We start from the raw sequence: 25,642 nt of genomic DNA, 5'->3' as shown, positions 1-25,642 counted from the left end.
GTACTTCCCAAAGCATCGAGCCATTTGAGTACAGACTAAGCAACCGAGCTTGTGACAACTGACAGGACTGCAGTCTTCAATGTTACAGCTCACAGAAGCTTACAAAACGGTGTACCAGATCCTAGCTGCTTGAGTATGGAGAAAACACCACCTTCACGGGCCTGGGTGCTAAGGTGGCACCCAGGAGCTCTGGACAGACTGAGACATACTCCTCTGAACAGCACACAGCCTTGATTCTTGTGAAGGAGGGAAAGACAGGAGAAAGAAATATTTGATCTTGCTTTTAAAGCAGCAGCCTGGGTCACATACTGCAAGCATGAATGCAGTTTGCATTAGTGCGAGCTGTAGTAATGGTACAATAAAGGCAAGTATCCCAGGGCCTGTGCCGATTACTGAGGGATGGGCAGAAATGTCTGCCCTCAGATGCTCTCTGCTTATTGCATCCAGTCCTCCGCAAGCCAGGGCTCCGTCCTCCCCTGGTTCACAGGAGAATCCTTTGTTTCAAGATCACTTCCTACCCCATTCAGTTATCATCCACGGGCTCGTTCCTTAGCAACCCCTCCACCTCCATAGTGACATTCATGACGAACCACAATTCACCTGCAGAGGCACTGATGGCATAAACCCCCACTGCACAGCAAGGGGCTGCTTTAGAGATTTCCTCCTGATGGGCACATGTCTGGTTTTTCAGGTGTGGCCCATCTTCCTCCTTTGCTCACCTGAGAGCACCTTGGTAGTGCCTGCGGATCATGTGCCAGGCAGCAGTGATCCTGGGCTCCTCTACTAGTCCTGTACCAAGCAGACTATCCATACAAGCAGGAGGAACTGTGATTTTACAGGACAGAGGTAATATGCACCACCTCAGCCTCGCTGAAGAGACAGCAACAATGCTATGTGCACCAATGTATGCAGATGCAGGACTGCTTCATAGATTGTAAGGCCGGAAGGGACCTCCAAAGATCATCGGGTGCAGGCAGGAAAGCCAACTGGGGTCCGGTGACACGAGCCAGGTGACACACAATCAAATACAAACCTAAGGGTAGAGGGCACGCTTCTAAGGGCCGGGCTAACCCCCTGCATGGTGTTTTTACTCGTGCTGTTTATGCAATGTATAACTCTTTGGATCCCAGACCGCTCACGAGAGACCCAAGGATCAGCAGCCACTCGGTCGTTGCCAATGGTGGTGCAGCAGGGCAAGCAAGAGAAGCAGAAGCAGAGGCTGAAGCGAGGGTGACAAAAAGCCGAGCAGCCTCACCCCACGTGGGAGAGCTGCGGATGAGCTGGAGAGACTGGGATCTGGCAGAGGAGCTGTGGACTGCGGGAAGGACACTGACTGCAACAAAGAGATGAAAAGCTGCCAAAACCGGTTTCAAGTCCTGACACACCCAATAGCCTAACAGCTCTCCTGAGCTGGACGGGACCTTTGAAGGCAACCGCAATAGGCACGGCTGAGAGCCCTGCCAGGGATGAGGAAAGCCTTGAAGACAGTGTTCCCACAAACCATGTCCCCTCCCTGCCACGAGACATGCAACAGAAGCAAGGCGGATGGGCTCATCGGCAGCCTTGTCCTCCCCCCGAGGGTCAGGACACAAGGCAGAGCTCCTTCGCGGAGTACCTTTCATCACGGCTGAGATTCGATGAGCCTCTGTGTCTGCACAATAGGCCAGCGTACGTCATCACCGAAAACATTTCCTGTACTCACCCAGGGCTGGGGAACAACAGGACTAGTTAGCAGCGTTTGCCTGGCACTTTATTTTGATAGCTAATTAAGAAAAGCCATGGTTGCTCCAAATCCTTAATTTTGGCTTTACAAAATAAAGACTAAGGGAGGGGGGTGGGGGGGGAAAAAGTACTTGGCTTTGTGTTGGTTTACATCCATATCATGGTGTAAACAGAGGAACAGATATGCTTTTGACCAGGCTCCCAGGATCCGAATCAAGAGTATCTGCATCCTGGTAATCACATGGCAGACAAATGCTTCCACTGTTCCAGAGATCCAGATGTACTTACTGTTTCACTCAAAGCTACTTCAGTTTTCAAAACAAGGAAGCTCGACCATCACTTATGGCCGGGTGTTTGCATTTTTTTCCCCCAAATACGCAGCCTCTGGCAGCACGGAGGCCCCAGGTGACAATTTGCCTGCTGGGAAAGTCTGGAGCAGGTAAAAAAACAGATGGGTTTGGAAAATAACCGTCACCGCAGGGAGCGTTCGACTGGAGAGAGAAGGAACTTTTAATGAATCGGCGGTGTTTGTTCTCTCCTTTCAAGACAATGGTGTCTGGACTCGTGCAGCATTTACAGGTGGGGTAGGAAAAATTCATCCCATCCTGTTCCCTGCTGCCTTTAACGTCAGCAGTTGGGAAACTGGGATGAATCAGCCTGTAACAGGATTGTTTGGTAGCACTTCGCAAGTCTCCCTGTGCTGGTGGGGCGGTCATGTGGCGGGAGCTCCTACACCCATCGTAGATGCAATCTGAGACCAGCGTTTGCTTTCTCCAGCAAGGGCATCTCCGGAAGAAAATCCCTCTCAAAGCGTTGCTTCTCCCATCTAGTACTCACCATTTCAGCTACACTCAAACCTGAGGATTAACTGGGAAGGTGGCCTCAGTAACGGTGGGGGATAGGATTCAGAACTTCAACTCCTGCCCTTGAACATTTCCAGTGGCATTCGGGAAGCAAAAAGGCGACATATGAGGGCGCCAAGGCAGTTCCACCTGGTGAGGAGGCCAAGTTGGAAGCACCATTTCCTGGATAATGCACGTGCATGTGTCACGGCCATCTGGTAACGAGCCTGCTGCTAGATGCCAGGGCATCAGAAGCAAGAGGGGATCCTGCTAAAGAACAACTCTGATTACCTTCTTCTCTAGCATAATACATTTGACCAGCTGCATATTCAGGAGGGGAGGGATGGCTTCAGGCGGGTGCACTGAGAAGCAACCCCAAGCTGCAGAACTTTTGAAGAACCCCTGCTTTCAAGGCAGTGTCTGCTAGCCTGGAGTGGCATGGAGAGGGTTACAATCTAGGTCTTCTCTATCTTAGCCTAGTCTGTCTCTCTCAGATGGTCGTCCATGGTAGCCGTAGCTGAAGTTAGGCAAGATCACTCTGCAGCCTTCTGTGCCGAGCGTGGCAGTGGGCCAGCTTTGAGGAAGTGTCCTGTTTCTCATCCCCCAGTAAACCACATGAAGGTAACAAGCAGACCAATGCAGGGATAGCAGGCCACGGAAGAAGAGCAGTATCCTATTCTAGGATATACAGCAAAATGCACGAGGCGGAGAGAAAGGGATGGTAAATCAGAGCACCCCAAGGACTCCCACCTACCAGGTGCAACCTAACCCTTGGGACTGTGCAAAGTGAGTTTTATTCCAGTTTTTAGCACCTGTACCACAAGTCACCACTGGTCTCATCCAAGATTTAGGGGAGAATGGGCCTTCTACACATCTGGAGGGAGCTGCTGGGCACACCAGAAGGTATCAGCTACCCTTGCTGCATCTGCTCTAGATAGAGACATTTCAGTCTACACCAGACACTTACCTGTACCTGACAACAGCTGCATCCAGACTCAGTTTAGCTGCAAGTGTGGACAAGGACTAATGTTCAGCAACACTTCAGGCTGATTTCTGAAATGATGCTGAACCCAGTTTGTCCCTCCCTCCCTGAAGCCAACAGCTGTCTGCAAGAAACTGTTTTCCCCGTACACCCAAAGCTCAAGACTCTCAGCCCGGCCTTTTGCACGACCATTAAGGAGCTTGTGCACAACTCTCATCCTCCTCTCCAACACATGCTCATTGAACAGAGTTGGTGTTTTTGAACCTATTAAACACCCTTGCTCAGTGCCAAAGGCGGCTTTCCAAGTAAAACTACATATGCTTATCCCTGGAATCAAACCTCACTAGTTAACAAATGCAGGCAAACTAAGATGATCAAAATGAAAATATGACGATACGAAGTCCAATGAGTCTGACTAACACATACAAGATTTATAATGTTCAGCTCAAAAGCTACCTTGAACCTATTCCTGTGCAGAGCTCTTGCAGTTTAAGGCCATGACTGCGACAGACAAAACATTATTCCCTGTTTAGATATCCCTTCAAGGTTTAAGTGAAATGAGGACAGATTTAAACCTTTTGTGGTTTATACAGCTTGAGGTTAAGGTCTTCACATTATATAAGTGTGCTACTTTGTGGCTTCAGGCAGTTTACTTAGTTGGGATGGATCTTCTAGCATATCATTAGGGAGCATTGTTAGTTCAGGATAAAAACTGAGTCCACTTTCAACTCTGTACAATTGTGTTTTAAATTCTAAATACATTTAGCCATTTCAATCCATTACCAGAAAGTATGTGTTTTTTGAAAACTGCCCTGTATTTTGGTCTGATCACACCAAAATATTCCCAAGTCTCCATAATACTCTGTGGTAAAACAAATGTTCTGCCCACAGGAACACTCTTGCTAATAAAAGTGAATGAGATTTTTACAAGATGTGCAATAGTAGCATCAACCCTGTGCTTTTCTGCACCAACCAATTTCTTAATGAATGCACCAGTCACCGGCATTAAATGTATTTTCAGGTTGTTCCACCATCAGCCGCACACGTTCGAAACGCCACCTCGTCAGGTCAAAAGAAAGAAGCAGAGAGAGCAGGCCAGTTTGGTTTTTGCAGGATTAAGGTGGAAAGAGCAAAATAAAATACTGTCTTTGTTAATTGGGAAGCAAAGCTGATAGAAAAAGATTTATTTTCAAGCTTCAAAAGGGGTATTACAAACCATGGAGGAGTAAAAAGAATTTAAAAGCTGTTTTTAAAAAGGTCGTGACAATGTCCCTTTAGGGTTGAAGCAATGATGTAGTAGGCTTCACTCAAAATGCTGTATGGTGAGACTGTATTCCCGATCATTCACAATGTATTTCTGTGCTTTGTAGGTTAATACAGAAACACAGCTCCCACCGTAGTGGCCTGAGTGGGTGCTGGATAGAAGATACATAAATTGGCAAGCTATGAATCATGGTACTATAGAGGTGCAGTAAGAGACCTAACCACAATAGTTCATCTGCTTTCTTTTCTTCTCTTTTTTTTTTTTTTTGCATAGACCCCTAATAAGCTGTTAAACTCCATTTTTTAAATTAAACAGGTTGTGGGCTGTGGGCTGAAATGATAAGTGCCTGGAAAGAGCAGCTTCTGACAACAGTCTTTTGCACTGAACAAAAACAAAAACGCGGTACAACTTTTTAAAATGGAAAGAGCCTCCCCGAAATGAAACACCCTTTTAAAGCCAAATTATAATTTCCTAAGAGAGAGAGAGAGAGAGAGAGAGAGAGAGAGAGAGGAGTTATAACAGAAGTGATGCAAAACGTAACGGCAGCAGCAGTATTAAAAAAACCCCAACATTTTAACAATTTCCTAAAAGGAAATGGGAAAGTCGCAATGAAATGCAGTACTTTTTAATTCCAACGACCATCTTAACATTATAAACACCTCTGGAAGCAGATCCAAGAAGCCTTCAAGAGGTAAAACCAACCCAAAAAAAGCCCAGTCTTGCAGAACATTACCAGTAAGCATTCACTTATTACACGATCTAGACTGTTCAGCTCCCAGAGAAGCTAGGCTGTGCTACAGAAAACCATTTAAAGTTTGCACTGGAGTGAAAGAGAAGGAAGAAGTTATGTGAGAAATCACCTCTCTGCTTCTGGCTTTAGAGTCCATAACACTGCTGTTCACTGAAACCATGGCACACTGCTTTGCACTTTGTTCTAGTAGATACAGTGCTATACCTTGAGCCGGTAGCACTTTAGTCAATTTTTTTTTTAAACTAGGCCTGCGTAGTCCTACTACAGTACAACCAAATGCAATACTGAATTGTACAACCGACAGCTCCTACATTCTAACTCATTTAAGAGGACCCTGGACATCGCGTGGCAAGTTGATTTGAACTGAAATGAGCTGGATCGAGCCGTCTCAGGAAACTTTCCTAGAGCCAAGAGTCTGATTTTTTTTTTTCCTTTTTAAAAGCTATTTGTTCCACTCAGAGTGGTCCCACACTGTCCCTCTTCTTGTGCTCCACTGCTGAGCATGCTCACAGCAGCAGGGCTGGTTTTGTTGGACTTTGCGAGGCATTTTGCTTCCACGATCACACAAACTGTAACAAGCTTTACAATAAAACATTGGCGAGTCCTGAGTTCTGCAGAAACCTGTTTCGGTGCAGGCTGAGTTCAGGAGGGTCTCCTTCCCACCTTCTTTTCCCATCATACATGCCCTTCAGCCTCTTTGCCTTCAGTCACTGGAGTTTTTAGCCTCTTTTCAGAAGTTGCTTTCTCCACGTCTTTCTCTGCTGGATTTCTGCTAGCTTCCTCCTGTACGACAGCAAATAAACCACAGTCAGTTAGTTGAGACACAAGCAAAAAAATCAAGTCACAGTGAGTCCGAGGGTTCCCTGAGCCTCAGTATTAACAAATACTGCAAATTCAACATAAAAATCCTCTCTCCTAGACTAAGTTTTTCCCGTAAGATGTAGTAGTAGTTGGCTGCAATGCTCAGGGCAGTCAAAGCCCACTCACACTGCAAACTTCTGCTTTCTTGGCTCTGAGCATTAGTGAAGATTACACTCGCTCCATTCCTCTTGGCTAAGGAAGCCTAGGTGAATAAGAGGGCTCTGTTAGCACCTCCTCCACTATTTCATGAAAAGGTAGAACCTGGACTCTATGCTCTCCCTGATGGACATTTGGTACCATCACAAAAAAAGTGTTATTGAAATGGCTGTGTGGGGGCACAGACGGTAAAAACCCCTTGGAGCTGTTGCCCGTACTCACATACCTCAACCCAATCCTAAAGAAGCAGAAGAACCCTATTCCTCCATGAGCAGCTCAGCTGGCTAAAGCAACTTCATCTCTGCAACTCCAACAATAGGCTCAACTAGTCTTTGATCCTTAGCTCTGCTGCACGTTGCAACATATTTAAGAACAGATTTATTTCCAGGTGCTAGCTGTGTCGCTATACTATAAAGGAGATGCACAACCTGGTTTCTTGGCTTCTGTATTCTCTCTTGCTTGAGTACTGTCTGCACTAGATGCTTGCTTAGGTGAATTCATAGCCTGTTGTTTGAAGAATGTAACATCTCTACTACTGTTAAAAGGGAATGGTATCTTCTGTTGCAAGGCATGTGCTGACCATCAAGGAGGTTCCTACTATGAATTTCCATCAAACATCTCAGGCCCACCCAGAGGACTGAATGCCATCACAGACCCACCCCGGGTCAGCAGCGACAGAAGCAGGCTACAAACAGCTTTTAGCTAGAAAGTATAAAAATTCAATCCTTGTTCCAAACTCATTCCCAGCTGTCATGGGTCCACACTGCAAATAGTCTTAACAACTAAATCTTTGTGGTAGTAGTCTCAAAGCAAAGAAATCCAACAATGAATGAGCCATGAAAAATACCAGGCTTCTACAGAGTTGGTCCCTCCAGGAAAAAGCTGTGCTTTCATTAGTCAACTATGCCTTCATGAACAACTTCCTGTCTAGGTAGAGACACTCAGTCTGCAGGGCTATTAAGTCTGAAGCCTTTCCCCATACTCAAGTCTACTGAGAACCCTTCAACTGGAGTCTGCTAGAAGGTCACAATGGATGCGCTCCAAGTGCCGACGTAATACCAACCTTTGCATCTCTCTCTGCAAACTTCTTGAACATGTTGGCATATATTCTTCGGTCACGCTCATTGTGTTCCTTTGTCTTCTTTTGACAGACCGTGATCTGTGACTTGGCAGCCTTGTTTTGCGGGTTCACTTCCAGTACTCTTTGAAAGTCGCATTTTGCCAGTTCAAATTCGTTCATTAGTAGTCTGGCTTCACCTCTCCTGTACAAACCCTTCTCGTTGTCCTGATCCAGTCCTAATGCCTGCAAACACATGTTCCCACATTAGCAAAGCTTCGAGAGCATCCCTCAGTCAGCAGCCCGAGGTATTCCTGTTCATACAGGTAAGGACTGTGCTGTAGGGAATGACTTACATAAATGTGCCCCAGCCACCATTTATACCAGATCTCCGTGGCAGTGTGCAATGGTTTTGCAGACAATGGTATGCCATTGGAAGGCCACACAAAAGAATTACAATACCAGTCTGTTCGGCTCTGAAACAACAAAAGCTCAGCTCCATGCCATTCTTCGGGAAGATGGAGCAATCAGCTCTGCTCTCACTGTTTCACTCCACTTGACCTCATTAGAGTCAATTCCCTTTTATACCTCATGTAATTAAGATCATAATAAAGGGACAAATATTTCCACCATAACCCAAAGCCTGACTCTCCCCCACACAAAATTGGACTTTTCTGAAAAAGAGCCCCATAACACTGAGGTCATACAGCCAATTAGCAGCTCCTTGTGCTGGTCCTGTACAATGCTAAAGGCTCTGTTAATGTCTCTCCTTCAGAAGAGCTGTGAGTTTTAAAGCCCCGTCAAGTATGATGAAACTGGGACAAAAGGAGAGGCTTGAAATCTCTAGAGCGTTCTTAGCTTGCCCTACAAAATGTTACTGGCCTCTAAGCCCGGTTGGCAAGTCATATAACGTACTTCAGATGCTGAAATATTTATGTGCGCACACACACAAACCACTGAAAGTAGTAGGCAGAGACAAGCCCACAAATGCAAAACTTAGTCAAGTACTTAGCCTCCAAACACAGGAGCATGTAACGTTAACAGAACCCAGGTAGCCAAAGAGTTGCATCCTTAGCAGCATGTCTGTCTCCCTGCTTTCTCACAGTCTTCTTGAGGTAGGTGCACTAAGCTTGCTTTTTAAAAGTTACCTCTTGTTGACTTGGATTTACGTATTCCTGGTAGAATTGTCTAATTATAGCAAGACTTTTGTCTGTATGTCTGGAAATTATTACATACAAGATATGCAAAGCTTTAAACTTCTTTGTTTTATTGTTCCAGTTACAAAGACTAGCTTATACCATAGATCAAGCCTGAAAGGCTCTTGATACTAAAGCCTAACAGGTTTTTTTTTAACTTGCAGAAACACAAAATAAGCTTTCCACATTCTGGCTCCTGGGTTACATCATCTTCAACCTGATTTTTTCTGTTACATTTATGCCTTTGGTGCTGCCTACATACCTGATTTGCTTATACATCCGCAGACACTGCAATAAGAGGCAAAGAACGTTGCCGATAGACAGAGGCCAGTATCTATAGCCAGATCCAGGTTGAAACAGAGCAGGCAAACTCTTGCACCCGTGCTGACACTCCCTGAAGTCTTTGTGGGGGATTTGGTGGGAAGGGAAGGTGGGGAAGTCTAGCCACATGGATCTAGCTGCAGGATCTGACTCTGGAAGTCAGAGCCTGTATATATGCAGTATATACAGAGTGTGTCTACACGAGACTCTTTACTGCACAGCAGACTAATCTACTGAGCAGTAAAGTGTCACAATCTACAAGTGCATACAATTTACTACACAGTAAATTAGTCTACTGCACAGTAGACAGTAAATACAGGTAGTAAAACTAACTGCATGGTAGATACTGTGCAGTAGCACATGTATAGACACTGACTGGGAGCAAATTTGCTCCAACATCAGAGGGCCACAGGGAATGGGGAACTCCCTTGGTCCTGGTGCTGCTCAGCTCTTGGCTCCCCCCTGGAGCCAAGACCCGAGCAGTGCCAGGACAGGGTAGCTCTCTGCCACCCCCCCAAGTCCTGGCACTGCTCAGCTCCTAGCTTCTCCCAGCTCAGCAAAGCCAGAACGGGTCAGCTTTCTGCTTCCCCGCCCAGCCAGGGGCTGGCTGGCAGCTGTCCTGCTTCTGGGGCAGCTCCCGGCCAACCCTGGGCTGCTCAGGGATTTCCCTGCCCAGCTACAGGCATGCACAAAGCTGCCCTAAAACGGGACAGTTCCCAGCCAGCCCCCAGCTTCATGGGGAAGCCCCGCTGGGAATGGGGCTTGTCCTTATATGCACGGGGCTGGGAGAGCTCTGCAGAAGCAGCTGTCTCCCAGCCCCATGCACATCAGGACCTCACATCAGGGAGCAGAACAAGGTAGGAGCAGCCCTGGACCACGCTGCTCCCATTGGGAGAAGATATGCTCCCAACAGGGAGCCCGTGTAGATGTGCTCCCAGGGAAGGCTTATCGCGCCGTATTTTACTGAGCAGTAAGCATTCAAAGCACATGTAAACATGCCGACAGAGTACTACCTCTGGCTCCAAATTTCAGCTAGGCACATCTTAAGAGCTGAATTCTGAACATGTTGAAGAGACTTTAAATTCTGCAACTGTTAACAACCCTGGACCCTATAAAATCTTTACAAAAGGAGAGAGAACAAACACGGAGATAAAAAGCTTCTACTGTGCAGGCACCATGACAAAAGTAGGTTACACAATCTATGCATTCTGCAGTGCAGAAGGGCATACAATATGACACAGCCAGGCACAGTCGCACAAAAACTCTGCTAGCATTTTGCATGTGTTGGCAGCGCTTCATTTTCACCACTGGAACCACGAAGTGCCACACTTAGCAAGGAAAATTTGTCTGGATCTACACAGTGCTCTTCCAAATTCTGGGTGTTTTGATCTAAAGAGGCTGATTGCTGTGCACACTGTATGGAAGAGCAGAATACCGTAAATATTTCCTGCTACTCTCAGCTTTTGCTGTTAACAAGTGCATACCATTTACTATGCAGTAAATTAGTCTAGTGCACAGTTAGCTACTACCTGTAAATACAGGTACCTGTCAATCTGGTAGTAAAACTAACTGTACATGTATAGACACCGACGGGGAGCAAACTTGCACAGTGCTCTTCCAAATTCTGGGTGTTTTGATCCAAAGAGCCCGACTGCTGTGCACACGGTATTGGAGAGCAGAATACTGTACATATTTCCTGCTCCTCTCAGCTTTTGCTACCAAATGATTAGCAACAGAATATCACATGAAGGACAGAGCACCTGCTAGAATGAATATATTTCATCACGGTGCTGTGATTTTGAAGTATACTATCTAACTTAAAATATTACTAATACTGAAGGTGCAGAGGATGTCTACATGGGTTTTCTTTATCTTCCTGAATAATCTCTTTAACCTAGATACACCATTTTGTATATTATAAATACCAAGCAGACATGGCACAGTTATTATTTCGGGAGACGTTTTTAATAAAACACCACGGCTGAAGAATCAGCTTCTGAACACGTAGGAAGCCAAAAGGATTCCTGAGTTCACATTTTAATTGAACAAATTCTTGTCGGATGCTGCTTTTAATTTTGTTTGAAATGTAAAATATCCAGGACCATCCCACTATTCTCTGAAAAGCTATGCAGTGTGTTACTACTCTGCAAAAGATAAACACATTCAAAGAGAGTTTAGATTCAGTTCTCAAACCACCAAGCACAGGAAATTCAGAGGGGAGACTAAACTTGCAAAAAGGTTGTGAAACTGCCTCTGGTACGTACAGAAACTTGATGCAAGGGAGGGGAAAGAAAAAGGGAGAGGTAACAGAAGATAAGCCTATTCCAGCCCATGTGTTCAGATGTACAGATGTACTTTACCTTATCACAGCACTCAACAGCTTTGGTATACTCCCGCAGCTTCAGATAGCACATGGCCAGGTTGAGGAAGGCTGCCAGCAAGAAGGATTCAGAAGCTTTAGACTCCCTTTCTGATAAGCCATACTCCATTTCTAACCAGGACACGATCTTCCCATACTGAATCACCGCCTGCATGTACTTGCCGTCCTGGGATGAAGCGAAGAAAACCAGGCAAGAGGAATGTTATTTGTCAAATGAAAGCAGATTTGCTTCTGAAACAGTCTTAAAACAGTTTGCAATTGGACAATCTCCAGCGTTTACCATAAAAAATGAGGGAGGTCATTTTAGAGGTGTCAAATCACCCACAGTGCCAGTGGATCTTAACTGGAGCTGCAAGTGCTGAGCATGTCTGGTGGTGGGGTTGGGGGAGTCAGGCTCTTTTTATTCCCTACTTGCATCGGTGCCAGGAGTGCTAGACACCTTGGCAGCCAAACACCCCAGGGTCTGCAGGTGGAATTAAGCTCAACACCAAGTGAGGGGCAACGATTCCCTTTGAAATCCCACCTGTCTCTTTTCTGGGTCCCAAGGCAACACTCCCCTTGAGGCAAGGAGGGTAGTAGGATGGTTTCAAGTCAAACCCAGCATGGCAGAATAGCCACTATATGAATCAGATGCATATTATGCACTTTCACTGATGGACCTGCAAAACCAGGGTGCAACAGCTATCCATGGCTCAACAGCACCACCACTGAAGAGAAGACTGCAGGAACAGATTACAAGGCAGTGGAAGGAGACTGACCACTAGACATCAAAATTGGTTCAGAAACAAACAGCTTCAAATGTGAAACTGTGAGGCAAGAAATGCCCTGGCTTGTCCATCCTTTTGTTAACTTCATTAAAACTCTGTCAAATCAATAAACCACATTTAAAATGACCCTTTGTTGGGAAGGGCGGCATATCAATCAAAACCAGCGCACCTTATCTGTAACAAGTTATTTCTAGTATACAGGATAAAGTCTGCAGACTAAAACCTCTTTTCACCACCCACTGTCTCCTCAACGAAGTAATCAGAGTCTGTAAGGTTAGATATATTTTGAAATGCAGCCACTACCCTGGTATTGAAGTAATTTAACTTAAAAAACATACCGCACATCTCTCTCTCTCCCTCTCTCTCAATAAAGCCGTTAATTATGTGGAACTATAGAACTGCTATATCAGCCCAGCCCAGAGCCCCTTCTCTGATGGTCTCCAGCAGATACGTCAAAGGAAGGAGCAAGAAACCTCAAAACAGACAATTTGCTTTAACTGGCCTACAGGGGAAGGTTTGGGTTTTTTTTATCAATATCCTTCAGTGTTGGTTTTGTACACTGAAACAGGAAGGTTTATAATCCTTACTATTTTTATCCAGTGCATGTATAACTGTGGATGTTTCACTGCCCACATTAATGTTTAATCCCATTTTTGATCTTGCTAAATTCTTGTCCTTCAGATCTTTTGGCAAACAAGTCCATAGATTAAATAGACACCACGTGAAGGAGGAGTTAGATGTAAGAACTTTAGTAGACATAAGGCTCCATATAATGCCCCAAAAGACAGGCGGTGCTAAATGAAGTGACCTCTTCCCAGGAGTACCTCCTTATTCCTAGTTCAGCCTACCAGATAAGGACCGTCCACTGCCAGATGCTCCTCTGGATCAGTCCAAGCAGGGAAAGCCAAGTTTGTACCAAAGCCTGGTAGCTACTTGTAGAGAAGGAACAAGAGCAGGGCAATATTTTTGTTGCCTGAAGCTAAAACTGTTGGGGATCACATAAACGATGCAACATTTATGCCTGTCCAGGAATATTTTAAGTTGTTTCTCTGAAGAGTCCATAAGCAATTAAAAAAAAAAAAAAAAGGCGTGCCTGCAGGCATGGTTCAGCTCTTGGCAACTCATTTATGCTGCAGTTTTACAAACCTTGAAGTACACTGTCCCTTTCTCTTTGACAATGGCAGCTTGCTCGAGTTTCTCTTTGGTGTCCATCTCCCAGGACTCTTTGGCCTAAGTACAAACATTTTTAAGCAACTGTTAGAAGACAGGATAGGAAACAATATCAGCTGGAGTTCATGATGTCTTACAGTGCCCCTCGTCCCAAAAACAAATATCAACATTTACAGATTCCCAGATTTCTAAACATACCAGCTTCAAGGCTTAATGCTTCAGCCCATTCTCTGCCATTCCCATGCTTGCTATTCCATTATCCAAAGGAATTTGTCCTCCAGTGTCACTAGAAAGTGGCTTTCTTTCCTTAGGAGAAGCAGCAGGAGAGGACAGAAGAGCAAGAAAGGGGCTTTAACCTAAATAAATATACCTAGCAGCCGCAGCTGCTGCTGGGAATTAAAAAAAAGGGAATAAACCCAGAAAATGAATGATGCTGGAACCTGTAACACCTGGCTGGGGTCATAACACCTGGCTGGGGTCATCTGACCCCAGCACTCTTTCCTGCCCAGGGCAGGGGGTTGGACTCAGTGATCTAATAGGTCCCTTTCAACCCTAAAAATCTATTAAATCTATTAAATCTTTTAGGTCTGGCACACAGACCTGTATAGCTTTCTACGGTACTGCCTTGACTGGCTGAGCTTATCAGTGTTGAGTGTTGCAAAGCATCACCCTGCATCCAGAATTAAGTCAGAGGACAACTGGTTACCTAGGCCGGTCCATGCTAACTAAGCCCGCGTGCTCAAAACCCCGCTGAAAAACAAGCACCAGGAAGCAGAGTTGTGGCACGGATGCGACTCCACAGGGAACAGGGAGAGGGCTGGGCCCACGACCTCCCCACACATCTGCGGGGAGGATACGATTCTGCTGTCACCAAAGTTAAGAGAAAGGGGACGGGAGCAAGTCACAGGGGTAAGCTACATAGACAAGTTATAGTGAGGGAAGCTAGGGTGTGAACTTACAGGCAGATAACAGAAAGGTACAGTCATCCACCTTGGCGGTCTTCAAAAAGCATCTCGACACCCATCATTTGATCCCATCAGTCTTTCCTGCCCAGGTGCAGAGGGGCTGGACCTGATGATCTGTAAGGTCCCTTACAGCCCCTAACAACTATGAAACTATGAATGAGCAAGGGTCTCAAGTTGCAGCAAGGGAAGTTTAGGTTGGATATTAGGGGAAAAAAAAACCCAACCCTCTTATGAGGAGGGTACTAAAGCACTGGGACAGGTTACCTGGAGAGGCTGTGGACTCCATCCTTGGAGGTTTTTAACTGCAGCTAGACAAAGCTTTGAGCCGGATGATCTAGTTGGGGCTGGTCCTGCTTGGAGCAGGGGGTTGGACTAGATGTGACCTCCTGAGGTCCCTCCCAACCCTCATTTTCTACGATTCTTTGACATTAGCTATCCCATGGTACAGCCTGGGTACACGCTATTCCCCTGTGGTAAACAGAGTAGTTTTACTGCTTTTATTGCAGCTCAGGTGCCCTGCTCAAGTTCACACCCTAGCTTCCCCCAAGATAAGGGTTCAGGTACCCGTGCCCCAGAAGCCTTCCTCTCCCAGGCGTCTCATGATGGAGCCTTGCTGTGCCAGCTCCGCCCCACGTACATCTTGTTCTTCAACAGCACTGTACAAACACGGGCGCATTTTCCAAGCTCCCAAAGAGGGCACAGCCTGTTCAGCAGGCCAGCCCTGCCCTCCTTTCAAAGCAATTTGGCAGGACACGAACCTTTTTGTGTACAGCCCAGAAAAAAGTACAAAAGGAACAAGCCTAGTAACAAATAAGGGAACCAGCCTTGGATCCCATCCAAAACAATACAACAAACCGACACACAAGAACAAATTAAGAACACAGAGATCTTTGTTGATGTATCTGCTTTAGCAGGGCTGCGTTACAACCGTGCCAGAGACAAAGTGCTGAACGGTTTTCAGTTTGGGGCAGCTTCCCGGAGTTTCTAGAAGCGCCTTGTGCCAGTCGGAAGACGTGCAAGTCTCACCTTTTCGAACCTTTTAAGTGTAACTTCATACGCAAGCTCAGCATTTGCCTCGATGCCAAACTTAGGCTTCCCTGCCTCACCAAAACCATACCTGCAACAGAGCACAATAACAAAGCTTCAGAGGAAAGGGCATCTTCTGATCCATTCGGCATGCTGAATATTCACACTCACAAGGCGATAGAAGTGGGAAGCTGCACGCCGGACCCTGGAGACAAACTAGATGCAGAGTCAGGGAAGACCGTGCCAAGCATCCCATCTGTGGCAACGTCGGTTTTAGAAATGGGACTGGATTCAACAGTAATCCCGCAGCCGTCAGACAGGATACAATCTCCCTCACTTATAGTGATTATTTACCCCAGCTGATCTTCCTTCAGCTCTGCTGTCTTTCAGCTAATTGAGCATTTCCGTCTTTTTGAAATGCTGCGCTTTGAGCAGTGTGCGTTTCTCTGCACCTCTGAACATCGTGCTATGTAAAAGATAAGGACCTAAATTTTCTATTTTAGGCACCTATTCCTTGGAACCAGAGTTTGGCATTTTCCCCTGCATTTAGACAGGTAACTAGATCTTTCCTGTTCCCTCAAATCGCTTGGCCATGCCAGGAGAGGACTGTTTTACTCCATAAGGATGAAGGGAAGGTATGCTCTAAATTAGAATGATTGGGGCTACGTGTGGATATTGCTGTCATCAGCCCTTGTGGGTAATTCGTGGGAGATGTAAGAAGGCAAAAAAAAGCATTTGGTTCAAGCAGCAGTTTTCACAAATAGTGACGGATGCATTTCCTGCCATTGTTACAGGTTTTAGATATCTGACCAAGAGCAGTTTTTCACAGCTCAGCTTTTCTTAATCCTGTGACTGAGACACAGGTTTTATGAACAGCATAAGCAAGCTGAAGTAGAATAGAGAATGCAGCCAACAGGCAGATAAACCCTTTTTCACAAAGGTGCAACAATCCCCTTGTCAAAATTTCTGGACGCTGAAAATATCAGTTTACATGTCTGGGTGGCTGCACCAATGGAGAGCCAAAGGGTGGGGAACTTGAGAGAGGATGCTACGTAACAGAAATTTCCTTTTCCACTGGCTTTGCGTAATACACTCTTTCATTTTATGACTTTTAAATTGGACTAAAGCAGTGGTTCTCAACCTTTTTAGACTCAAGGCACCCCTTGTTAGACTCAAGAAACCCTTTGGAAAATGCCAGCTCTTTGTTTTCACTCATTTTTTGACTACAGAAAAATAACAGAGCAATTTTTCTATAGCAAAGAACTCAGAAAGACCATAACAGGTCAGAATGGTTTTAACACTACAGATGCCTATTTGAAATCTCTGGGTTTATCTTGTAAATCATGCTTGCATGCCTGACAGTGCTAACATTGTGCGGCACACCTTTGACAGGACATCAAGACCCCCCAGGGTATTGCACCACCTTGCTTGAGAATCACTGGTCTAAAGACACTGGTCTAAGTTTTCAATTGTGGCTAATTATTTTTACCGCTTCCATTTCTGGGCTCCCAAACTGAGACACCACTAAAGGACTTTGATTTTCAGAAGTCCTGCACACCTGTTTTCTAAAAATGTTGAAGTGCCATATATGATGAGCACCTAAAACCCAGGTGTCCTGGATCATTAGTGGTTTTCCAAAAAATGCAGGCCCACACATGCCATTTCAAGACTGCCAAGAGATGCATTTTAACACAGAGAAAGAATCTGATCTTTTTTTTTTATTTGTATCCGAGGCCAAATTAGCCAAAACTAATTCCAAATCCATGAGTGAGAACCATAAGTGGCCCTACTGCCGGCAAACATCCTCCACCCCCACCAGGGGCTTCAGATGTTGCCAAAACCTTTGGTGGGCGTCCTACTTGCAGGCCCAAGCCTAGAGGCTTGGGGTTCAGATGCCCCCAAGTTTTGCTTGCCCTCGGCCATAAGGCCCTTGGAGCAAGCAAGGGAGGAGACTCCAAAAGTACATGAAGATGTAAACACCAAACAGAATAATACTTAGCTGGCCAAGTCTTTCCGGTGACTGTCTCTCTTCTCTCTCAGATCGCGATGAGCAGTCTCCAAGCATAATACACAACTAGTGGAAAGCAAAGGAAAGTTTCTTACCGTGGTCCAAGGTACAAGATACAGTGCTCTCCCCGCTGCATTTTCTCCAGAGCTTTATCAATCCCGATTGGAATGTCATGGTCTTCCCCTTCTCCGACAACAAACTTTACATCTCTGGAGTCAAACTTTCTGTCACCGTAAAATCCTTCCAGATGGACTATTGGGATGGAAGAACATACACATTTAGTTAGGGCCAAGCAAAGCACCATCAATCAAGACATCCTGGCTCCCATTTTTCCAGTGTAATGATACAGCAGTTAGGTGCCAAAGCAAGTGTATCTAAATTATTCCCTGCACGTGATAACTGAGCTGTTTGAAGAATTTAGGTGTGCATTTTGCCTCTGGATTTAGCCAACTTGAGAAGACTTGTCTGAGGGTCCTAATCAAGTTCTCATATATGATTCGTGTCCAAGGTGCATCCCCTGTCTTGCTGAAGGGGTGGGCTAGGGTTGATCCCTAGACCAAGATATTGCCAAGAGACCTGTCCCAACAGAATTAAGCAACCTAAAAAAATGATCACAAAAAACTTTAATAAAACTCTTAATTTGTAAGCACAGTAAGTAAATACAGAACTAGGTAAAAACCCGCATTATTACAAGGATAACCAATAAGCTACTGTTGAGCCTGGACAAAGGAAATGGTTACATATTATTAAACAGATGATGGGGAAAATAGTTACAAACAATGATAATGGTTAAAGACCTTGAAAAGGCTACAACTAACAAAATGCTCATAAACCTGAAACACTGACAAGTGATCAAATGGTTTCAAACCTAAAAATTACAAAATAATCAACGGGTTAGAAACCTAAAACAAAGAAAAATGACAAGAAGAACAAAACAGGGGCGTTGTCATCTCTAAACTTGCCAAGCTCTAAAATATGCAGCTCACTAATAGGTGGCCAGCCTGACGGGGCAGAGATCTTTCCCATGTTTTTAAAGGCTGAAGAGGCAGGGTTGGGGAACAGCTGCAGGTGGGACCGCCTGTTCAAACTGAAGTTAAGAGGACGGAAGCTGTTTTAATGCCAATATCAAAAGCAGATCTTCTATTTGATCATGTTGTGAGTCAGACTGGAGCCTAAATCCTCTCACTTCCCTGTTCTTGGGCCTTGTCATCACCTTTAGCCTAGTCCTATACTTCTCTTGCCTAGGACACTGCCTTGCCTGTTACCAGTTCCTCAAATTTGATTTCCCTCAGCCTAACTTCTTGATGTTACTTGGCCTAGTTTATCCTAACCTACTCCTTTAAAGCAGCCTAAAGCTTAATGAAGTCTGTAAGTGTCTGCTTGACACTATGTAGTCATGCAGAACTAGCCCTTCGTAGAGAGAAGAGGGCTAGACGAAGGGTTCAAAAACAAGCGATATCAAAGATGCTCTAATCCAACGATGCTAAAAAATGCACCTACAGTCTGAGGACTGGACAAAGGATAAATGCAATGACTACCACACTCCTCTCGTCCTAAAGTGGGCTAGCACTAACTGCTACTCCATACAGTTTGTTGGCACTCTGCCCAGTTTCATTGTGATTAGAAAGTCTCTATATAGAGCTATAAGCTTGTCCTATACTTCAGACAACAGGGACTTGGCCCTTCCTGCTAAGAGCCTGAAGTGCAAAATAAACATTTTTAATCTTTAAGCAATAACAACTCAGGTCTATTTTGGGATGGTGACATAAATACGGTCACAGAAGACAACAGCAGGTACAAGCACATTTGCCACCTGAAGCTTCTGGCTGTGTTTCTAAAGAAGTGTCCTTCCTTATTTATCAGGTCCTATGGGTATTACTGCTCCAGGACACAACCTATGTCCTGTTTCCATAGCATAAATTATTTGTAAATGAAGAATAACCTCTTATAAGCAACCTCCCAAGTGTTTTAAACGTCTGTTGCCTACCAGGATTATCTTTTCAAGGTTTCCAAAAGCATGCCAAAAGCCCCGCAGCCCTTGAAGACTCGGGTTTGCCTAATATAGCTGCAGCGGCATTGTAGGCTTCACTTTGCAGTAGTCTGGGGAAGACTGTGTCTTAATCTATTTGCAGTACAAAAGTTGAAAATAAAAAATATTCTGCAAAAGTAGTAAAGCCCAGGAGAAAAGCTGTCTTCATTTCGTAGCTGAGTGTAGAGCAGGGGTGGCCAAAATGCAGCCCGCGGGCCAGATGTGGCCTGCCAGGCCATTCTACCTGGCCCACAGGACCCCCCAAAATTATGAAAATTAATATTAATCTGCCCTGGTTGCCTGTCATGTGGCCCTCGACGCCTGTCATGTGGCCCTCGACGGCTTGCCAAAACTCAGTAAGCGGCCCTCTGCACAAAATAATTGCCCGCCCCTGATGTGGAGTGATAGACCTGTAAGGACCCAGACACTGTGGAAAAGCATGAAACCCCTGCTCATCCTAGATTCATATGCTCTGCGCTCTTACTTGTACCAAAATCTGAAAGATCACAAATGTGTTTAAAAAAAAAAATGTTACTGGGATTTTTAAGTCTGCAGGCTCTAAGGACCACATCAGTTTACAAAGGGTTTCAACTCATTCACAATTTACACCAAATGCAGCCAGACTGTAGCATCAAGGTAACACGGCGAGGGTGTCTTAGAAACATTTAGGGGTCTATTATTTTATAGGAAGACAGAATAACATGTAGTCTGGGAGAAAAGGATAGGAAAATTTACTTTCCTTGGGTCAGGCAGGCACAACTTCTCCCTGAATACAGCTATTGACTGTGGGCCCCAATTCTGGTTAGAAGGTCACCTTCTTCCTCCCCAGAAACGCCCTTATACCAAGTCACACTGTACAGGGAGGACAGTCAAAAGATGTTCTGGCATTATCAAAACTCTTCAGGGCACATCTTACACCATCATTTCTGTCCAAAACTAGAACAGTCAGCGATGTGCAATAGCCCAGCTCCAAATTAATTAGAGCAAGGGGACAAGCTGCGTGTGACATATAACAGGGATTTGAGCGCTGCAAGAGAACTACAGGAAATCTGTAAACTCTTGGCTTATCCAGCTGCAGCTTTACACAGAGTGAAATGAAAGAGGAATGAACGGTTGTAAAAGTTCAGTTATTCCAATACTGACCTACATCATCCTCATGCTCTCCCCCTCTGCCAGCTAACTTATTTATAAGCAGCAAAGCAGAATATTGAGCCTGAAATCCAGTGATGTAACAACTGTACAGTGACATGTAAGTTGCCCTCCTACTTCTTTACCCACCACTTGCCATGGAGCAAAGACCCAGCCTGCTTTACATCTATAAATCACCAAGCTTTGGTGCTGTACATACGAAGAAGGAACCAATAGGTGAAAACAGGATGGAGGGGGAAGCTCCTAGTTCAGGGGTGGGCAAAATGCAGCTCGCGGGCCAGATGCACCGTTCTATCCGGCCCGCGGGGCCCCTAAAAAATTTAGAAAATTATTATCTTTCTGCCCCTGGCTGCCTGTCATGCGGTCCTCGATGGCTTGCCAAAACTTAGTAAGTGGCCCTCCGCCCAAAATAATTGCCTGCCCCTGTCCTAGTTACTGCAGTTTCATGCTCTATGTTAGAGGGAAAGTTCAAGTACTGAAAGGAATGCCCTAGTTCCCAAATCCTTGCTTTTACCAGAATAGCTGCAGGACTGCAGGGAGGATGGGGGTGTGATATACCTGTGATATGAGCTGAAAAAGCTTTATAATCAGCATACATGTGGCATGAGACTTCCAGTTCCACCCTTCACAGACGAGTTAGGATACAACAGTTTAAAAAAAACCCCAAGCAGAGTCGTTTTATTCAGTTTTAATTGCGTGTAAATATCATGACAATGGGGGAAAGTCAACTGTTCCATTTTCCAAGTGCATTTAAGTGCTATCTAAAGCAGATCGTTTGGATACGGTTACACTTGGATTACACAGCACGAAACCCCAGCCAGGCTGCAGAACATCACTTCAGCTGCAGCGCTGACTTATTGTTCTCGCAGTGCCTAGAGCGATTTTGTTTTGAAGAGCGCAGAACACTGTGTTCTGAATGTGGCTGGCACATGAACTTGATGTGCTGACAGCAATTTGTACTCAGATTAAAACGAAGAAAAGGCTGTAACAAAAGCTGGAATGCAAGGATTCTATGGCAGCCTGTGTTTTAGGAAGCAAAATTGTGAATTACAACCTATAAAACTCAAACCAATAATGCAGCCTTCAAAAATCCAGCTCAGTGATGTTAGCTCTGGTAAGTGCACATTTTCTCCCGTCCAATTATAGCAGTGATGTCAGTCACCTTTGTACTATTTCCTGAGTTAATGCTCTGTTTTAGGAGAACCGAATGGAGATTCTCTCAGAGTAAAAATGCAGCTGCTAGATTTTACCACCTGTCTGGCTTCAGAATACCTTGTTAGGATACATCATTGCTGCTCCTTTGGTTTCCAGACACTACTTTTATGTCAAGTCAAAGGCCTGTTCCCATTACCTTGTGCTTGACTTGGAGTCTTGAGAATGGTGCACTCAGAGGTGGGTAGGCCTTCATACACACACACACACACACACACACACACACACACACACACACACATCTACATACACACACACACACATCTATACACACACATCTATATCTATACACACACACATCTATATACATACACATCTATATCTATACACACATCTATATCAATACACACACACAAACACACACACATAGCTATACACACACACATCTATACACACACACACAAACACATATCTATACACACACATCTATATACACACACACATATCTATACACACATCTATATCTATACACACACACAAACACACACATCTATACACACACACAAACACACACACATCTATACACACACATCTATATCTATACACACACACAAACACACACACATATCTATACACACACATCTATATCTATACACACACACAAACACACACACATATCTATACACACACATCTATATCTATACACACACACAAACACACACATATCTATACACACATCTATATCTATACACACACACACAAACACACACATATCTATACACACATCTATATCTATACACACACACATATCTATACACACACAAACACACACACATCTATACACACACACATATCTATACACACACACATATCTATACACACACACAAACACACACATATCTATACACACATCTATATCTATACACACACACAAACACACACACATATCTATACACACACACACACCTATATCTATACACACACACACACACATCTATATCCACACACATCTATATCTATACACACACACACAAACACATCTATATCCACACACATCTATATCTATACACACACACAAACATCTATATACACACACATCTATATCTACACACACACACCTATATCTATACACACACACCTATATCTACACACACAAACACACACACACACCTATATCTACACACACAAACACACACACATCTATACACACACATCTGTCTATACACACACACACAAACACACACACATCTATATCTATATCTTTATACACACACATATATAAACACACACACATACATATATAGCTATACACACACATATATAAACACACACACACATACAGACATACAGATAGATCTATATATCTATTGATAGAAATATAGATATATCTATCTTATATACATTATATAGCTATAGATAGCATAGTTTTATATATAAAGCATGGTTTTATAGATATATGTAAAAGCACAAGAGCAGCCAAAACACTGTTTAAAAGGCTGCCAGGTTTGAAAGGCGCCATCCCATATCAGTGCTGCACACTCAAAGATCCCCTAAAATCTTGGGCAAGTAGTTAGACCAGAAAGAAGCTGAAAACTGAAGGCTGCATTGGTACCTGGGCTGCTGGCCTAAGACAAGCACTGGAAATGGGGTTGGCAAATGATTCTTGATCTCTGTCCCTAGGCAGGCTGCAAGAGTCGCACATGACTGTCCGAAGGGCCTTCCTCTCCACTGTTCTAACCCTGTGTTTTCATTTATTGAACTTGTTGAAGAAAACACTCATTTTAAATAGGTAAAAACAGGATTCAGAATCACTTGACATCAGAGAGCGCTCTACCTCTGACGAGACTTTCGGCTCCTGCTTTAGGTTCCTTCAAAGTAGAAAAAATACTCATTTACATTTTCCCAGCTCAGCCACCACTCAGATAAATCAAACTATTTCATCTCCTGTCCAATGAGGACACTACTCTGATCTATTTGTTATTGTGTAATCAAACGCACAATCTTCTTTATGAAGCCACAAATTTCACAAGCACACAACCATAACGGCCCATTTCAATGAAGTCAAAAATCAGTAACAAAAGCAATGCAGGAATTAGGACCGTTGTCTACTCTGATTTTTGAAACAGTCCTGAGGTGCAGTAAAAAAAGTTGGAAACTTTTACACCCAGCCCATCTCAATGCATACAGTCACCATTCAAAGCATTTCAGTCCAATTAGCAAAGCCTGAAGACTCAGTATCTAAAAATTGCAGGTCCATTTAAAGAACCAACCATCTGAATCAGTGATTTTTACAAGCAATTTTGACTTAATAATTCAGATCAACATCTCTTCCTCTCAGAAGGCTCCTAAGCTCTCAGATGGGAGAGCACTGAAATGAGAAGTATGACCAGCTAATCCCAAACCCCTTGTATAACTAAGATATTTAAATGGCTAAAATGTCCCTGACATGGCTCTTCTCTCTCATTCCATGGTTGAATTGGTCTTTCTTAATTAAAAAAAGAAAAAAAAAACAACTTGGTTCCCCTTCACTGATGTGAAATATTTCTTCAGCAGCATGACCAACCTCACATCAACTGTATTTCTGGAAAAAAGCACTAAAAGAAATCTGAATGGGATTTGCTCAACACTGTTGGGCCAAATTCTTCCTTCAGTAAAACCCATACTACACTACTGGCTTTGGCAGACCGTTTTCTTTAGTCTACTTCCACCATTTAAGGGCAATCAAAAGTTAGTGGCAGTATCTGGATGACAACGAAAGGGAAAGAAAAGGCCACAATTTGTCATGGATGCACTGAAAATGACTATAAAAATTGGAAGAGAGAGGTAATAAATTTCAAGCAAGGCGGGCTGCCTTATTGAGGCCAAAAAAGGTTAAGATTTTAATCAGCTATGCACAGGAAAACTCAGTGTGTGTAGCTGCACAGTAGCCAATATGCTATTTCCCATTGCAACGGAAATACAGCAGTCTTTCATGCAGCAAACAGAAGACCAGTAAATATTTAGAAGACAGCCGAGAAGGAGATTAACACACATAATATCTAAGTTTTATCATTTCCCTTGACATTTCTGGACTGGTAAACTAAGGAGGACTCTCTCCCTTGCAGGCATCAGAGTCGGTTTGCCATCAGTGCCAAAATTTAAAGCCAATGCAACTCAGGAACAGTCTGAGTTTTAACCGAATGGTGGTTCCATCAACAGCTGGCTATTCCCTCTATTTAAGGTCTTCCCGTAAACCCTTTGGAGCCAGTGACCTGGATCAGTCACTAAACCCCAGCATCCCTCAAAAAAAAAACCAAAAAAAAACCCAGCCAAGCTGCTTTATCATCAGGAACAGGAGAAATGCATTTGTCTGCTCCCCAGACAGGTCACTACTCACTTTCTACTGTGGCTCCTTCATTTGGATTAGAGTATCCTTCCCCTTTCTTTTTGATTCTCCGAATGATCCCTCCATCCTCAAATAAGTCTTCCCCTTTGAAATCGAGTAGCTCAATCTGGAGGAAAAAGAAAAAGGAGGAGGGGGTAAAAAGACCTTTAGAAGGAATATCCCTTTCGAGAAACAGAGAAAAAAAAAGACAAAGCAGCTGTTGCTTCCAGAGCTGGAAACCCAAATAATCCTGTCTCCTTTCAGCTGACGGGCAAAAGAATTCCATGAAAGCCAGTTCTAAGCACTGGCATAATAGGTTCAATGTATTAAAAACTGGAACATGCCCAATACCTGAAAAGTAACATGAAGTCAAAAATAACACTAGCAGTTATTCATCCTGCAAGGGGAGGACACAACACAGTGGTGGGAGGCACTGTGAAAGTTGCCCTAAAGATGGACCAGGCTTTGTACCACAGTTTG

At 44.3% G+C, this 25,642-nt stretch overlaps 1 protein-coding gene across 3 annotated transcripts in view; it reads right to left on the bottom strand.

Moving 5' to 3' along the window:
* Positions 1-5,048: 5,048 nt before the first annotated feature.
* FKBP5 (FKBP prolyl isomerase 5) overlaps positions 5,049-25,642 on the bottom strand; it is a 50,312-nt gene continuing 29,718 nt past the window's right edge. For all 3 annotated transcript variants that reach the window (XM_059717456.1, XM_006276891.4, XM_019492511.2), the window contains exons 5-11: positions 25,175-25,289; positions 17,564-17,720; positions 15,461-15,551; positions 13,446-13,529; positions 11,513-11,698; positions 7,642-7,881; positions 5,049-6,344 (exon numbers count right to left, since the gene is read on the bottom strand). In XM_059717456.1, coding sequence (XP_059573439.1) covers positions 6,237-6,344; positions 7,642-7,881; positions 11,513-11,698; positions 13,446-13,529; positions 15,461-15,551; positions 17,564-17,720; positions 25,175-25,289 — 981 coding nt within the window. In that variant the 3' untranslated portion in view covers positions 5,049-6,236. The remainder of the gene's footprint in view (positions 6,345-7,641; positions 7,882-11,512; positions 11,699-13,445; positions 13,530-15,460; positions 15,552-17,563; positions 17,721-25,174; positions 25,290-25,642) is intronic.

Source organism: Alligator mississippiensis, chromosome 14 (assembly GCF_030867095.1).
Source record: "Alligator mississippiensis isolate rAllMis1 chromosome 14, rAllMis1, whole genome shotgun sequence".
Taxonomy (NCBI): Eukaryota; Metazoa; Chordata; order Crocodylia; family Alligatoridae; genus Alligator; species Alligator mississippiensis.
This window is presented reverse-complemented; position numbering and strand designations above follow the sequence as displayed.